A 17,117-nucleotide genomic window follows, 5' to 3' on the forward strand; every position below is an offset into this window, starting at 1 on the left:
ACACCAGAATCTCAGACAGAACCGTCAAAGGTTGAGTGCATTGTGGGTAATGTAGGCGCCTCATGTTTTAAGAATCAAGAAGAATGAGTGGATTAAAAAGGACAATATCTCTGCTTCTGCTGCATCATTATTATTTTTAAGCTAATTTACTGATGGACTCTTATGTGCAATGTATAGGTACTTATTCTTCCATTCATACCTGGTACTTTTCCTCCACTACATTACATAATGAAATATCGAACTATTATCTAACAGCTATACTACTTCCAACTACTTTTTACATTAAGATTTAGCATTCAAAACATATAACTTTATGAACTATGATGTATTGCTGCCCAACAGTTATAGCTATATAAAGTAGTAGGAATTTGCTCCACCTCAACCTTCAACATTGAAATGGCTCTTGTGCTATTTAAGTAATTATGATTCAATTATAATCCCCAGTCTGAAAGAGGCCACTCTGCGTGATTAGTACTTTTATGTAGGCTACATTTAACTGGTTTACTTGTACTGTACATACACTGTGATATCAACACTTTTTCTTACTTCATTAAAGAATCTGAATGCTTCCTATTTCTCCCCCACATTCTGAAACGGAAGCAGTTACGCAGGAGTCCGGTCCATCATCGTGAAATGACGTTGACACCTCCCGCTATCACTCTGAACAAACAATAGCGAGCAATAATAATAATGATTGCAGGCTATAGATGATAATTTGTCATCACTATTTCCCCGAGGTACTTTTCAAAAACAGCCACTGACGTGCGGGCTCGTGTCAGGAGGGGCATTTAAGTTTCACCATTACGCATTTCTATCCAAGGCATCGGTGTGTAACTTCATCAAGACCTGCAACCGGAGCACTTTTCACCCCGCTGCGATATCGGATAACTTATTCTAGACTATGGTGGATATTTTCCAAAGTTAGATCGAGCTGAATAACTGCAACTAGGGATTGAAGCGCGGCTGTTTAGATCTGACATTGTGTCTGATAACATGGGCGGAGTGTGCGAATGCTGTTCATGGTCTTGCAGACCGCTGTGGCCACTTTTGATTATTCTGGCTGCGATACCGTGCATGTTGCACTGCTCAGAGAGTCCTGCAGCAGTTGGCAAAATGTATCCACGCGGCAACCACTGGGCAGTAGGTAAGAGAAACTTCATATACAATGTTTTTTTTTTTTTTTTGTAAAGAATATTTGTTTTCATGTGTAGCCTAATATTGTCTTTGCTTGATTGATTTGGTTAATTTGCACCATTTGGCGAAAATATTCAGAGTAACTCATATAATACCTCGTAGGATCAGCAAATATTTTTACATATTTAGAGCGTATTACCTTATTTGTCCTGCTTTATCATCGTTTGAACAAATATTTCTTCACGAATAACAATCATGTTAGTTTATTGATTTACTCATTATGATATTGCAGGGACTTGAATGTCTAAACTCTGTGTCAGTTACCTTTTCATGTAATAGATTTATTTCTTCTTCTGCTGGACAGGTTCACAAAAGGAATACATTACAGTGAATTGAACTAAAGTAACCTATTTAAATACCTCTTTTAGTTAATAAAGCTGTTTCATGCGACTGTTTGACATACAGTGTGTTTGATCCAGGCTTGCAACGTTGTGAACGTGAGGATTTTCATTTACAGCTTAATAACAGATCATGGTGTTGTTTAAACCAAATTGGACCAACAGATTTATTCCAGAACAGTTAATGCATCCGGTTACGTCCAACTCCCCAGGTCACTTGATGGGAAAGAAGAGCATCGAGAGCCTGCCTGTACTGCAGGAGACAAACCATGACAGTGACTACCTCCCACCCTCAGAAACAGCCGGGGTCACAGAGCGACTGATGGAGGCTGCGATGCAGCAGAAGAACCGGAAGAACCAGAAACAGACGATGCCCCAGACTGCAGACAGGCTGCTTCGGCTGCACAGCGGCTGGAGAGGCGAGGACAGAGACAAATATCTCAGAGAGGTCAGTTTGTGGATTATCAGTTTATCAGTGATTCTTCAAATGTTGACAGTTTGGAAATAAGATGTTATCGTTGCATGTTTTTCTCCATTGTAGATGTCAGACCTGCTTCTTCTGGCTTTGAAACTGGGAGACAATGACTCCACCTGAATGCAAGCCGAATTTAAAGAAGGGTCTTCATCACCGACTGAACATGTGCCCTGTAATCGCACATTCACATTGTATATTTTTTTCTGCTGTAAGAGTACGCTGGAAACCCAATAAAAATGTATTTTATCAGTAATTTAATATGTCTAATATGCACGTCATGCAGAGTGTGATTACAGACAGACGTGACAAAGTTATGTTTCCTAAACTGAGAAGTCTGAATAAATTTAACGTTGTGATAACTGCATTGTGGATGTCTAATCATGCTTTGCACTCTACAAGTAACATTTTGTTTATTTTCATTTTTTTACCACACATTCACTGTTTTTGTTCTAAAACATGTAATGCTCTTAAAGCTTACTCCACCTGTACAGTAACCAGTCTGTACCACCAGATGGTGCACAACATCCATTCTGGGAGCACCTGTAGTTAACATTAAACACACCTCAGTGTGTATTTCGGACAGTAGTATAGATGACAGGGACTATTATTAGCCCTCATCGGGTTGCAGATGATTGGAAATGCTAATTGTAACAATTTGATTGCACACATCTTTTTACTTAAAGCCAAAAGGAAAGTGTTGTCTTCTGTCCTCTTCCCTCATTTGTCGCGGATGATTAGCGAACAATAGAGGTACAAGCCACTTTCACCCCGTCGTTATGAGCCTAATCCCAGGAGCCAATGGGATAAAGTTTTAAAGTTAATGAGGAGCAAATAAGTGGATTAACAAACCTGTAAAACAGAAGGAGGAAGTCTAGGAGTTTAAGCTGCTCTGTTCTTGTCGTTTAAGTGAAATGATTAAATGTTAAGTTGGCGTGAAGTGATACCATGAAACGGTTCAATGTATATTTTTTATCTAGTTGATATGATTATGATCTTTGGCCCTATTTGAGTGTTTCAGACAAATTCAGTTCATTATGAATAACATCATTAAATAGCTGAAAATGTCATTCATCTTACCTGCATTTAGTGTTAAATGGACCTTATCAACAGGTCACAGCTATTCTGTTATATATTTACTTTTGCATCACAGTCATTCCTGATGTACACACATTTATTTTTTATCCTGTCAGACATTTCTGACAAATCTCAATGTCTCAAATGTGAAACAATTGTCTGGGGAAAACACAATTAGCCACAATGTTGTTTATGAATTTTACATATAAAGTTTATTGTGAGAAATATTCACATGTGTTAAATGTTTCATGGAGAAGATCAAAAAGCAGCAGGGAAGGATGAATCAAAAATGAGGACTGCTCCATTTACAAAAGTAGAATAAATATGGGTACTAATGGACTCGTTGTATTGGCAACAGAACACTGGATAAGAACGATACCAGGTTGAACAAATGTAAAACTTAACAGTAAGCGCAACTTTCAGCAAAGATAAAGAAAAACACCAGATCATCAGTGTTCATTCATTTCATATTTTCACAGGAATTTCACAGTTAGTGTCACAGATTTAGATCGATGCTTATAAGGGTGACACTTTACTTTAAGTCCCTTTGTTTTGCATTTATAAGCACTACAAACTTTTAACAAATGGTTTCTAACACTTTATAATGAAGCCGTGAGCATCTTAGGATATTTTTGAAGTGTTAATTAATGTACAGTCTTTGTCAATTAGAACTTCTCCTATGAAGACATATTACAACAACGCACTATCATGTTATTTATTATCTCTTACTACCTCCGCCTCTTACAAACACTTACATCTACTTCATTATAGTGTGTCATAAACCATTTATTCAATGTTCACATACTGCTTATGTTCTACTTAATGGGAGAGGAAAAGGGTTACCCTTATAAGTGACGACGATGTCTCTTTATCCTGGATGTCGACTGTAGATTTCACTCTTTCAAAATAACAATCCCGTCTGCATGACGATGAAGTCTGCTTCTCAAAAGATGCAGGACGATGCATTCTGGGTTTCAATTGTCCATTTTTAACCTCCACTCGGCATCACCACGTCTTCCCAATAGACTGAATATGTTCCTTGGCCTTCATCCTCAGTGAGGCAATACTAGAGTTCCTTGGGTCAGCTGAGCAGTGGTACGCGGGGGGCGGAGGGCACATGGAGCCCATGTGGGGCAGGTGAGGGCTGTGTCCCAGGGCAGGGGAGTTGAGGAAGGAGGCCGACATGGAAGGCGGAGGAGAAGGGGTGTAAGTGCATGGGAGGCCTTGCGAGCCTGTGATGAAGCCCGGGAGGGACTGCAGGGAGGTGGAGGTGGTGATCGGGGTGGAAAGCCAGGGGTCCAGCTGCAGACTGGAGCACAGGGAGCTGGTGGGAGAGCGGCTGAAGGAGAGCAAGGAGGAAGAGGTGTCCTGGAGCTTGATGGAGCTCACCTCCAGCTTCTCCTGCCGACGCCACTTTGCCCGCCGGTTTTGAAACCAAACCTGGAAAGAAAGAGGATGATATCAATTTTCAATTCATTTTAACTCAATACACCTTTATTAACCCCTGACAGGCAACTGAACAGATACACACAATAGAGAAGAGAGAGAAAACACCTTTAAAGCTAAAAACAATCAAAGCCTTAAAAAAAACTATAGCTATTATCTAAAATACAATATTATGTGAAAGTATTAAAATATTAAAAAATATGGAGCATCACAATATGAGATTTATGAGTGATAATAACATAGCACTTTGCATTCAATTGTAAAGCTATAATTAATAATTAGTGATTGTTACAAAATAAATTAATTGAACTGACGGTTTTTCAGTTTCTTTTAATTTCGAATCGATGATAAAAAGCCATAACTAAAGTTTCACATTTTGTAAATAAATTTGAATTAAAAATCTCTTCCAAAATAAATAAAATAGCTTTTGCAGTTTTTACACTAAAACATGGACTGTCTTAACTGATCCAAACAATGTGAGTTCTATCAATTTTATTTTCGTGATTCCTTAGCAAGTTAAATAAACCTGCAAATCAAATTAATTTGATCAAATTAAATGAAAATGTTACAAGTTGTTTCACTAAATGTCTAAATTGAATGTAATAATGGTAGATCTACCCAAAAATTAACTTTTTATGTTAACATTACAACTATATGGATGACATTTTTTGAAACATTATTTGTTTTTCTTCTTTAAACTATTACTGATATGCATATGTGCATATATATTTATGCAGCCACCATGCAGGCCGAGAATATGCGCGTAAAGTGAGAAGAACAGGCGATGGAAGTGGTTGTTTTTGGGTACATACCTGCACTCGGACCTCTGGCAGGTTGACCTTCAGCGCCAGCTCCTCTCTGCTGTACACGTCCGGGTAGTGGGACTTTTCGAAAGCTCTCTCCAGTTCGTGAAGCTGGAAGGTGGTGAACGTTGTCCGGTTCCGACGGTGTTTCTTCTTCGGGTTTTCATCGTCGGACAGTTTGCCGTCCCCGTCCGGGGAGTCCGGGCAGACCGAAGCTTCGACGGCACCGTTTGCGCAACAAACACCTGCGGAGAAACGAGAGTGTGAGGACCGAGACAAAAACGCTTGGACATGTCAAGTTTGAGCCCAGTTTAAATAGGCTATGTGTCCTAAAATCTAATTCTGAAAACTACAAGTACAACTCTATTTTCCTCAAGTATCGTATTAATGTTTTTATTTATTAAGTCATATTTTTAGCACTTTTATTGCAAGTCAACCTACTGAAAGACAAGTCTGTTTGCGCACTATCAAGACAATGATTGAGAAAAAAATAATTAAATGTTCTTTAGAAACTTGTAGACTCAAAACAAGATACCACATGGCATATTAAGTGTATATTTGCACTTAAATTGACATTTTAAATTTAGAATAAAACGAAACATAGGCTACTTACTGTCAAAACTTTCCGAGGAGTGGCCTTTTTTTAGAGGGGTCATCATTACATTCCGTTCAGCATCTTTGCCCAGGGCTTTCTCTGTCATGCTGTAGCAGGCCGATTTGTGGAAGATGGTGTCCTCTTTAAATCCCAGAATCGCCTCTATGCTGTGGACTGTGGACGGATTGTCCCCCGGGCTCTGGACGCAGCGTGCGGAGGGAGACAGGCGCTCATCCATCATCATCATCACTTGGGAAGTTGATCCAAGAAGCCACATTGGTCGGTGAGGTCCAAAAAATGGTCACAATTACACAACTTCTTTACAAATGTATCGCTGCTCTTTGTGTTTTGGCAAAGTTGTAAATTGCAAACCAGAGCGGAGTGGAACACTTGAGCAGAAGACGCACACCAGGAAGCCTGTCTTGCTCAGTGGATATGGAGCATCTTCAGAGGTGGCTTTTAAAGTGGTGGCTGCGGTAAGACTGCTCACGAGGCACCCCCGCTGCACGTCAGAAAGGGGACGTCCTGTTGGAGTTGGTCCTGGATTTAGGGGTAACTTTGCGTACATGCAGGCACCAGCGCGCACACCCTCCCTTAAACTCCTCCCCATCTCAAGTGCATTCGTCAGTGCTGGCTCTAAACCTACTTACATAAATCTTAAAACCATCTTTCCACTCCTCCAGATGTCATGTTCATGTCAGTCTGTGGAAAAAAAAAGAGGAAGATTAGGCCCACAGATTAAGGTACAACAAAATGATAATTACAAGATTTCTGGTCAGGACACAGATTGCAAGATGACAGCTTAATATTTAATCAAAGCGTCAAGATATTGTTGCCAAACCGAATAGACATTTTATTTCGTTGAAGTGAATTATTTTTTCATTGACCTTAAGGATAAATCATACACTTCTTGACACATGTTGAATGAAAAAAATACGTTTATAAGCTCATTAAAAATCAATGAATTATTCATAAATTAGAATGAAACTATGAGGACTTTCTTTAACCAGTTCCGTATAGGTGTTGAGTCAAAGAGGGTAAAAAGCCCAAACAATAACAACTGTGGGCAATAACCACTTAACAGCAAACAAAGATTGACAGCAGTGTGGTAATCCTTCTTAAGGGGATTACATCATTTTACTCAAAAGAGTTAAAACCCCTGAAACTATTTAGCCTTTCCTAATTACAGAAGGTGACCTTATCCTTTGTTTGCCCGAGGGGGGTCAGAGGCTAACTGAGCACTGATTTAATGAACAGCAAAAAGTTGTGACTTGAGGCCACTCCTCGGAAAGTTTTGACAGTAAGTACCCTGTATAAAAGTTCATTTATACAGCAAAACTTTTTTTTCAAAGATGCTCTCTTGTTTTGTGAGGAGCTCACGGCACACATACAAAGCACGAATCATGATAATAGGTTCTTAAACTGTATGTTGTCTGATTCAGTTTTACTGTTCAAATTTGGAAATAGCTGAATTTTAGGTTTCTATGTCATGAGCTCTATGCTCAGCTGCTGGTTAGCCTTGACGGCTGCATGCACACAGGCTGGATGGATCTTCTGCATCAGTGTAATAACCTTCAGAGTTCACAATATCAGCAATGAAGAGAGGACAGAAAACGTCTTGCCAGTTTCGTCAATCCAAACAACTTTACCAAATAGACATATCATGGCAATGACCAACTAACATACGAGTGAAGTTTTAAAAGAATAGGCTAGTTCAACATTTTGGGAACTTCTCTGTTTTGTTTCCTTGCTGAGAGTCAGATGAGAAGATTATTGCCACTCTCTGTCTGTATGAAGCTCCAGCCAGCAGCTGGTTAGTTTAGCTTGGCACAAAGACTGGAAATAGAGAGAAACGGCTAGCCTTGCTATATCCAAAGATTAAAAAATAAATATATAAATGTTTTCACCCCTCAAGCTCATTAATTAACACAACATACGTTATTAGTTTAATCCACACAAAAAGCAAAGTGTAAAAACAGCAATTTGTTGCTTTTCTTGGAGGACTATTTCTTGGCCGGGAGCAGTAACTTAGGTTTTGTAAAAGTAAAACAAACAAGATATAAAGTGTTAATTAACGAGCTTTGGAAGTGCTGGTAGGCACATTTTTGTAGCCTTCAGACCGAGCCAGGCAGGTTCCCTGTATTTCCAGTCTTATGCTGAGAGAGAGAGATGCATTAGAGTCAACCAAATGATAACACATCAGAAACAACAAAATCACAAAGCAAAATTGTTGGCTGCATCGTGGTGACTGTGCTTCCCATGCTTGTACCGCCTTGTACAGTACAATGTGCTTATGCGATATTGTGTAACATTATGGTCATTCCAATAAAGTATAATTTAATTTAATTGAAAGAGACAGAGAGAGAGAGAGAGAGAGAGAGCAGGCTGACAACCTTGGCTCTGCTGATCCTATTAGATGGTAATCTCTAGACTTCACAAATCCTCAGCCGTTTAAACGTGGGTTCATGTGAAACTCTAAATGTTGAGGATTCCTTCCTACCCCCCCATTCTGTCTAATCATCCGTAACAAGTATTTGGATAATGCCCAATTAAATTAAGACCTATTTCTTTATTCACTGCTTCAGCTCTGATTCATGTAGATAGGATTAATTGAAGTTGAGTTTTAATGTGTAATGGTTGTACGACAGGATTTCTGCGTCAATCCACTGAAAGTTTGAAATTTAAAAAAAAGATAATTGGACAAGATATGAGGTTTGAACATTTGTATTCGTGAAAAAGCTGAATATGACTGTTGATATGATGTGTAAGATGTTTCTTTGACATACTATTGTAAAAATGGCATGCCATTCCATACTATGATTTTTTTGTGACATTTCTATGTTATAGAACCACTTTTTTGCTGACTTTATTCGACATGCTATACAATATCCATTTCATATGCATATGACTTCTTTAAGACTTTTTTTGACATGCTCTATTATGATTGTATCAAGACTTTTTACATCATATTTAACTATGATTTGTTTTTTACTTTTTTCGACATACCATACTAATACTTTAAAAAAACTTTTTCCGATATACTATACTACGACTCATGACTTTTTTCGACATACTATTACCTTTTTTACTTTTTTCAACATACTATACTATGCATTTTTATGAGTTTTCTGCTATACTATGACTTTTTCGACATGCTACACTATGACACTTTTATAACTTACTATACGATGACTTATTTTTTTTCGAAATACTATACCATGACTTTTTTTGACATACTACACTATGACATACAATACTGTGACTTTTTTTTAAACTTTTTTCAACATACTATGACTTTTTTCGACTTGCTATACTGACACATTTTTACGTCTTTCTTTCGACATGCACTACTATGACTTTTGTTGACATACAACACTTTTTATGTTAAACAGGCGTTTCAAAGAGATGGTTGGTTTCGAACCCCGGATTCTGAGCCAGTATCTGATTATGAGGCATATGTTCTACTAGGTGAGCTAATCACCTGGGTGAATTGGAGGATGAATAACTATAGTCTCACTATCATAGTATGACTATATTTGACACAGAATATTATGATTTCAGGCTCAACAGCTTTTATTACACTTAAAATGTGTATATGAGGGAAATCAAAGTAAATCGACATGTCTGCTTTGTAATAACACCAAAAGAAAAAAAATCTAAATGTCATAGCTAATTCAAAGATCACATACCAACCACATAACCAACAGAACAAAAGGAACGTTTAAACACTCACACAGGATGGAATGTTTAACTTACATAAGTTTTTTGGGGGGGATCTTGTATAACTGAGTCTTGGTACATCGTTATTCATTTCACTGAAAATCACGCCTTTAGAGACTTAGCTGATTCAATTAACAACAAACAAAGAAAGAATGAACATAATATCACAGATAATCCTTATCTTTTAAATGTATTGTGGCTTGTGACTGGGAACAATCCCTTGACCGATCTTAAGGAAACGGTCATGGGGGCAGATGGGGTATCATGGTTGTAATTTAAAGTATTTTCAGTTTATTGCAAAGATAAGTTTTTAATTATTATCAATTTAGTAACAAGCTAGCAGGGAAACGTGTACAGTATATCCTTCAGTAGATGCAGAGTGGTAGCCGAAGTGAAATAACACACCTTTTTATATTACACAGAGATGCTTTGCCTTTCTAGTGAATACTTCGTAGGAGGTTGTAACTGAATCCCAGACGTATTAACACTGCTCAGTCTGCAAATTCCCAGAAAGTGTTGACATTTATTTTCTTGTGTTCTTCTCTTCCTCTTCTTCATCATTTAAACACAGAAGATCCGCTCCGACTGTTCACATGACGGAGCACTTCTCCTCTGCTTTGGTCTTCAGCTCGGTGACGGTGGCCGAGGCCTTTTCCTTCAGCTGGTCCATGTCCATGTTCTGCAAGTTTTGAAACTGGCCCATGATGGAGTCCTTGCCCTCCTCCTCCGTGGCGTCCTCATCCACCATCTTGAGCAGCTCCTCAGGCACGTCCACGTCGTCCCCGGCTATCTCGATCATGTTCTCATCCTGCTCACTCTGCAGACGACAACATCGGGGAGAAAACACGGTCAGGACCCGGAAACGCAGACATTTCACCGATTTTACACTCGGGGTGATTTTTGATATTGAGGATAAGAAAGTCTGTTTTGTCACCAATAAAGTACCACAGTGGTCCTCATTGGGTATGCAATTGAAAGCTCTCTCTCTCTATCCTCCAAATATGGTTGTTCATTCCAAAATATTGAAATGAAACAAGTCACAACATTTTCTTTTTGAGTCATACATAAACATTCTTTCTTTTCTCTGTAACAGTAATAGATTAGTTAAAATATTTATCCCTAATAACAGGTTCTTATATGCACTCTTTGTAAGTAAAAATTAGGGAGGCCATATTTACGTTTCCCCGATTATAACAAAGACTGTATATTTATGGCATTGAATTATTATTTGGAGAAGAAGAAAGTCTGACTTAAAGACTTTTTACAGGATTACTATGCTGTCTGCTTGCCTTATTTAAAAAAGACAAGATATATATCTTTGTCCTTTTACACTCTTATCTGACAAACACGCATATATCGACCACAGTGTATCAGACATAGGATGAACTAAACATAAAACTCATTTGTTGACCAATTTTATGAATTATATTGTCCTCCTATGAACTTTAGTTCGAATGTAACACATAAGCACTTTAAAATACTACAATACATTGGTCTGTATTTGAATACAAATGCAGACCAAGAATATCAGCGAGCAATCAGGCCAGACTGTAGGATCTGTCTTAATCCACATTCAAGTACCTGCACTCGAGGATATTCTGCTGTCTGTGTTTTCTACATTCTGTGATGAAGATTCAAGTCTCCTTTGACTTCACTTACAAGTGGCTTTTGCGTCATAGAAATGCTATATTTAAAGCCTTTCCAACAAACTCAATCTAATCACTTAATATCTGGAAGAGTCATGCAATAGGCAGGGTACTGGGACTACTCTAAACGTCAATCTGTGGGATTATCTCAGTCCTGCTTTAGCCTTTCCTCTCGAATCCCAACGATAGTCTAAAGATATCTTCTATAGCGTTGCACGAGACTCTAATTCCATTAGACTAACAGCAACAACTTCATGTTTCTCCTCGTAGTGTACAATTGTACCATTATTATTTATTCTAACTTACTCTTGATAGCATGTCGGTGTGTTCTCAACCTCCCACCCCTTAAATGAAAAGAATCAACCGAACAGGATCCCTTTAGGTGCCTTATTGTTGATGAAAACCCATCGAAAATGCATATTCCAGTTCCATTAAAGACCCTTTGTCATTTGTTCTTTCAAACTGGCATGTATTGTAAACATTATTGAGAAATAATTAGATTTATGTGTATGACCTCCGGCAATTGTCCCCATAAGAAATGTGTGGTTTCAATTTAAAAGACAAAGAATAAAAAGAAATGCACTCATTGTTTAAACCAGAAAGCTGAACAATAGCGTCTGGTGCGTTGCACTATAAGAGACGCCTCCAGCAGCCAAGGTCATCACTGCATTCAGATGAATAAAAATCATTAGTATTAGAAAAGCTGTATTGGAAATTTATTTTGCTCTTTTGCCACAAAGACGTACAGTTCTTCACAATCAAGTTTTCACCTCTCGATTAGTTTACAAGATTAGAAGACACTCTACCCGTATTTACCTTTTTAGATGGCTTAAAGAATCCCCACATACCTTATTTGCTCCTTCCATCACCGCTTATTTTTCTTTAATAGTCCTTTAAAATTGTGCAGTTGCGCAGTTTACATCCACTAAAGTAGGTGTTATTCTTTCTTAAAGCCAGTTCCCACTGCCCAACGCTCCCTAATGAGCCTGGGACACCTGCTCAGCAGCATTTAGCTTTGTAAGACTCAAGGTGCAACATGGGACACATAGGCTAACGTCTTCCAGGACGTGAGTTGAACGTCTTTCCCACTAATCTACTGGCATGGCTTCCACCTCCTGTCGTCCAAGCTGCAGCTGCCAAGGGGCTGCTGTTAGATAAAGATAACCTCAACCACAAAGCATCTATTTCTTGCTCTACCTGCGCAGGCAGGACACCTAGCTCAGTCACCAAATCATGCTTTTTCACACGACCGCTGGACAGTAAAGACATTTAATACACATTTATTAAACGACTGAGAAAAGGAGTTATATAATCTGATGAACAAAAACAACTAGTTGATACAGAAACCTCATAATAAGTGATAAGCAATTAGTAATACTATACGTCTATAACAAACTCTATAGTCGTAAGCAGACTCGTGGAGGCTGCTGTACAAACAGATAATGAATGACAATATAGTACATTTGTAATAATATAAAACATGTCTTCATAGGATAAGTTATAATTGTTACTTACAAATATCCTTCTATCTGCCGACAACTACTTTGTAGTGTGTGTGGATGTGTGTGTGTGTGTGTCAATATTTATAGTAATATAAGTCACACAAGAACTGTAGGAATAAAAGGTATTTACCTTTGGCAGCCTGTATTTTTCTCTGAGGCACACCCTCAATGTTGCCCTTTCTGCCTTCTTGTGTAAGAAATCGGCATCTCTCTCCATCCTGACATGAAAAAATACAAATATTATTAACACAGTAACCTTTATTGTTGGCCTCGAGAACATCCCAGGTTGGTTTAATGTACGAATATTATTTATTTAATTTACAATATTTAATTTGTTTTTTCTGGAAAACACAAAGGAGGGAAGCTGCAAGAAAGTACCAGCTAGGTGGAATTGTATGACCTTGTGCCGTCATCAGCGTGCCAATGGATCAAGAGCAGCACAATAAGCATTTTGATTTTCATGAAAAATATTTTCCTTCAGTCTGTTTTTGTTCATGCACACACATCGGCTCAATCAGATAAATAACAGAGACAATTCAGCTCAACACAAAGGCCATGTTTTGTTTGGCAACGGTTATTTGCAGTTTTGGAAAGAGAATAACAAAATATGACATCTGTAATGTGTGCACGTTAATTTTTCCTTAGTAATTGAATTAGTGACTCTAAGTTAACTTCCTTTAGATTCGTAGAATAAAAGATAAACTCTGTTATGTTACCCGTTGAATTAAATGTTGTTGTGACATCAGTGTTAGCAACGTTTATAGAAAATATCAGTGATTCTATTTTTAATCTTTGAATCAATTTATCAAAGCAAATATGTATCTTCTACCTTAAATCTTGAACCTGCGTATTTCTGTATTTTCAAGGCGAGACTTGCGTACTTTCCCTCAGCTAATTAAAGATGAGGATTATTAGGCCAGACTGACACAAGCAGATTTGAAATCAAGCCAAGACGCCACAACTCGAACTGTAGTGAAACAAAAACACAGCGGACAGGGGTTTCTAACCAACTATACGTTTGACGAAACGCTTGTTCTCTTCGACACATTTTACAGATATTTATACAATATTTTAGAAGAGCTTTCATGTTCTGCCATTTTAATTAAACATTTGTATGGTTCAGAATGTGGTCGTTTTCCAAACATAAGAGCGGTGAGGCAGGATTAATCTGGTTATGTAACACAGGATCTGCTTGATGCTGCAAAATTTACTCCGTCTCACAAAAGTCCAAATTTTTAAAGAAAATATTACTAACCCTATTTCTTCAAAATGTAATCAAGGACTGATTAATCATAATGTTGCTGAGCGTATATTCGTACACACAGGAGAGCAACATGGTGGTGAACAAAACCAAACTACCGGCTCAAATTTACTCTTAAAAGTCTATCAAAATAAATTTGAAAGATAATCTAAAAGGAATAACATAAGAGTGATGGGAAAATGCTTTTAAAAACAGCTTTTGATGTGAACAACGTGGACCACCTCCGACGAAGATCCAAATAAAATAGATAAATAAATATAATTTTGCAGGACTGTGATTGCTTTCCCTTGCTGCACCACCACAGAATCTCCTCAAAGGATTTTTTGTTTTATATATATATATTATTGTAATTTCTTTTGCCCATAACTTCATGTTTTCGAGCTGCAAATCATTGCAAACTGCCATTTTATAATTGCTTACTTTTTTAAAACTAGAAAGAACCTCAAAATGTCCCCCCCCCCCCCCCAACTGTTTCTTGATGCAGAAACAGATGACCCTGCAGAAAGGCACGACCATTGGCCCCAGTGGGTTATTATGTAGAACAAAAAAAATCCACCTCTGCTGTGACCTTCAGCAACAGATGCATCTCTCAAAAATACAGCTTGCTCATTGTAAACAATAAATTGATGACTGTTTACATTTAGTTAGGGTTTGGCTAAACAAATATGGAAGTGCAAAAGAGCGGAAAGTGGAGGGGAGTAGGAAACAGCTCGTCAAGGTCAGATTGTACATTCTGCAGCCATGCTGCTTTCTGTGGGACAATGGCATCAATTCAAAATGGAGCACTGTCCAAGTTACTACTTACTTCTCCTCCACCACTTGTTTTTGGTACTCTTCATACTCCTCGCGTGTCATCCCTGCTGCTTTGGCTGGATCTGTGGGGGCGGCCTCCTCTTCCTTGTCACCTCCACCACCGAGACCGATCCCCGACAGGGGGTTCCCAATCATGCTCTTGATCAAGAAAGCCATCTTGAGTTGTTGTCGTCGTGTGACTGTTCACTCTGCGAGGGTGTGCGAATATTTTTAAAAGGTGAAAGTGATGCTGCTCCCCTTATGGCGCCCACCGGTTCGGTTTCCTATAGCTGTCAAATCCAGTGGTAGCTCTCGAGCTAACCTGCTGCTTGTCTATGGAACCAAGGACATACTGACGACAAGCAACAGACACACACACACACACACACACACACAACGGCCATAATCTGGATTTAATCCTCCCTGCTCCACTATGCTAAGAGGCAGATGGCCTGTTTTCTCTCTATTTTTAAATCATGCAGACCTTTGTAGATCTTTCTTTTTATTAATTCTGACATTTAGTACATTCTTTTGAAGGTGCAGCGCTCATCATGAAAATGTTTTTTGGCGATGGCCGTCCTCAGTTTGGTACCACACATATTCTGCTTCCGCCCACTAGTGCTTAATCATATTAGTAAAGTACTGACTGGCCCGTGTGCAGATTATGCTGCTGAGACCAAGCAGGGTATAGAGAGAGAGAGAGAGGAGCAGGATTACAGCCTTGTTTATCCCCCCACTGGGGCCATCGTTAATGCCGTGCTATTGTTCAGTGGGAGAATGATTGACAGGAGGATGAGAGATGGTGAGGAGACGTTTCACCTTATCGTCGCATCGCTATCTGCGAGCTCTGGTGAAGAACTTGTAGGTTAACCTGATATTTTTGAGCACTCAAACATTTCAGAAATGCTCATCTGCAGCCAAATATGTCATGTAATATCTTTAGCCCCAGACATTGTTTTTGCCACTTGTCGGCCTCTTTGACAGTGAAATGCATGATTTCATTAAACATATACTCCATTGACTATACTGACTCAAACACGATTAGATTGGATTTTCAAAACATATCGTAGGCTACAAACATTTCCTTTACCCTCAGGACACATCATAATAAGTTTGGTGATCAATATTTGAATGTGTCCAATTTTTGGGGTTTATACTACAAATACCTGCAAAACTAACGACTCATCAGCCTCAGCTGTACTTTGTGTTTACTGCTAATTAGTACATGTTCGCATTCCAACACTCTACGTTAAGATGGTGATCATGGTCAACATTATATCCCCGAAACATTGGCAAGTCAACAGTCAGTGCCGAAATGCACAATGTACATTGTACTTAGGTACTTATACTTTACGTATTTTCTTTTCATGCCACATTCTACTTCTACCCCACAACATTTCAGAGGGAACTTTTTAACATTTTTTTTACTTCATTACAACTATTGGACAGCTTTAGTTAGTAAGAAAATTGCATACAACATGAGCAAAATTAAGAACTTCTAAATTGTCATTTTTCATGGAAAAAATCTTTCTGCAGCTAGTATTTTTATTTTGAATACTTTAAAGTACATTTACCGAATTATACTTACTTTTCTTCAGTAACATTTTCAATGCAGGACTTTTACTTATAACAGAGTATTCTTACAGTGTGGTATTAGTAGTGAATACTTCCTCCACCACCGTTAGCACCACTATGTGTCTTTGCTCAGCTTCAGAGCTGTAAGTATGGCTGTAGACTCTTGGACTTGTGTGTATAGATACAGCGGACGTGAAAGTGGCACAGAGAGAGCTATGTGTCGATAGACGGGAGCTTTAGTGTCAATATGACAGCAACACTCTAAAAACTGTTTATAAATGCTTCATAATCATTATAAGTGGTTTATAATACACCATAAAACAGTAAAATGTAGTAAGCAGATATAAGGGAATTTAAGTGTATGTATTTATCAACAATCTTTAACTGTTGTATAAACTGTTAATGAATGTGTTATACTGTAACACACTGCAAACATTTCTTCAATTGTGTAATTGCAAACTGTTTATTCAGGAATACCAATTAAAAATGTATGTAGTGAAAAAATATGAGGTTACAAATGTCCCTGTAACTACATAGTGTTTTACGATAGGTGTTTATATACGGCTTATAAAAATCAGTAGGCGGTACAAAGTTCTACTGATAACGTGTTGCTTGTTACATGTCTTTTGACTTTACTCTGAGATGAACGGTTACACATCTATGTCCTGAAGGTGCTAACTGGAATAAAGTGTTATG

The 17,117-nt window shown here is 38.3% G+C and overlaps 3 protein-coding genes across 3 annotated transcripts; 1 reads left to right on the plus strand and 2 right to left on the minus strand.

The window, feature by feature from the left end:
• Positions 1 to 695: 695 nt before the first annotated feature.
• Positions 696 to 2,562, plus strand: grp (gastrin-releasing peptide). Its single transcript, XM_031860424.1, has 3 exons — positions 696 to 1,144; positions 1,745 to 1,980; positions 2,074 to 2,562. Exons 1-3 carry the CDS (start codon positions 994 to 996, stop codon positions 2,125 to 2,127), a joined length of 441 nt encoding a protein of 146 aa, XP_031716284.1. The 5' UTR covers positions 696 to 993; the 3' UTR covers positions 2,128 to 2,562.
• Positions 2,563 to 3,414: 852 nt separating this feature from the next.
• rx3 (retinal homeobox gene 3) lies at positions 3,415 to 6,351 on the minus strand. Its single transcript, XM_031860159.1, has 3 exons — positions 5,944 to 6,351; positions 5,340 to 5,575; positions 3,415 to 4,521 (listed from the first exon to the last, which is right to left on the minus strand). The coding sequence occupies exons 1-3, from the start codon at positions 6,200 to 6,202 to the stop codon at positions 4,087 to 4,089; spliced, it is 930 nt and encodes a 309-aa protein (XP_031716019.1). The 5' UTR covers positions 6,203 to 6,351; the 3' UTR covers positions 3,415 to 4,086.
• A 3,143-nt stretch (positions 6,352 to 9,494) lies between these two features.
• cplx4a (complexin 4a) lies at positions 9,495 to 15,883 on the minus strand. The gene is made up of 3 exons (XM_031860160.1): positions 14,860 to 15,883; positions 12,924 to 13,011; positions 9,495 to 10,462 (listed from the first exon to the last, which is right to left on the minus strand). The coding sequence occupies exons 1-3, from the start codon at positions 15,021 to 15,023 to the stop codon at positions 10,235 to 10,237; spliced, it is 480 nt and encodes a 159-aa protein (XP_031716020.1). The 5' UTR covers positions 15,024 to 15,883; the 3' UTR covers positions 9,495 to 10,234.
• Positions 15,884 to 17,117: the final 1,234 nt, after the last annotated feature.

The sequence above is a fragment of the Anarrhichthys ocellatus genome, unplaced genomic scaffold (assembly GCF_004355925.1).
Source record: "Anarrhichthys ocellatus isolate YVR2014 unplaced genomic scaffold, GSC_Weel_1.0 scaffold23, whole genome shotgun sequence".
Lineage (NCBI taxonomy): Eukaryota > Metazoa > Chordata > Actinopteri > Perciformes > Anarhichadidae > Anarrhichthys > Anarrhichthys ocellatus.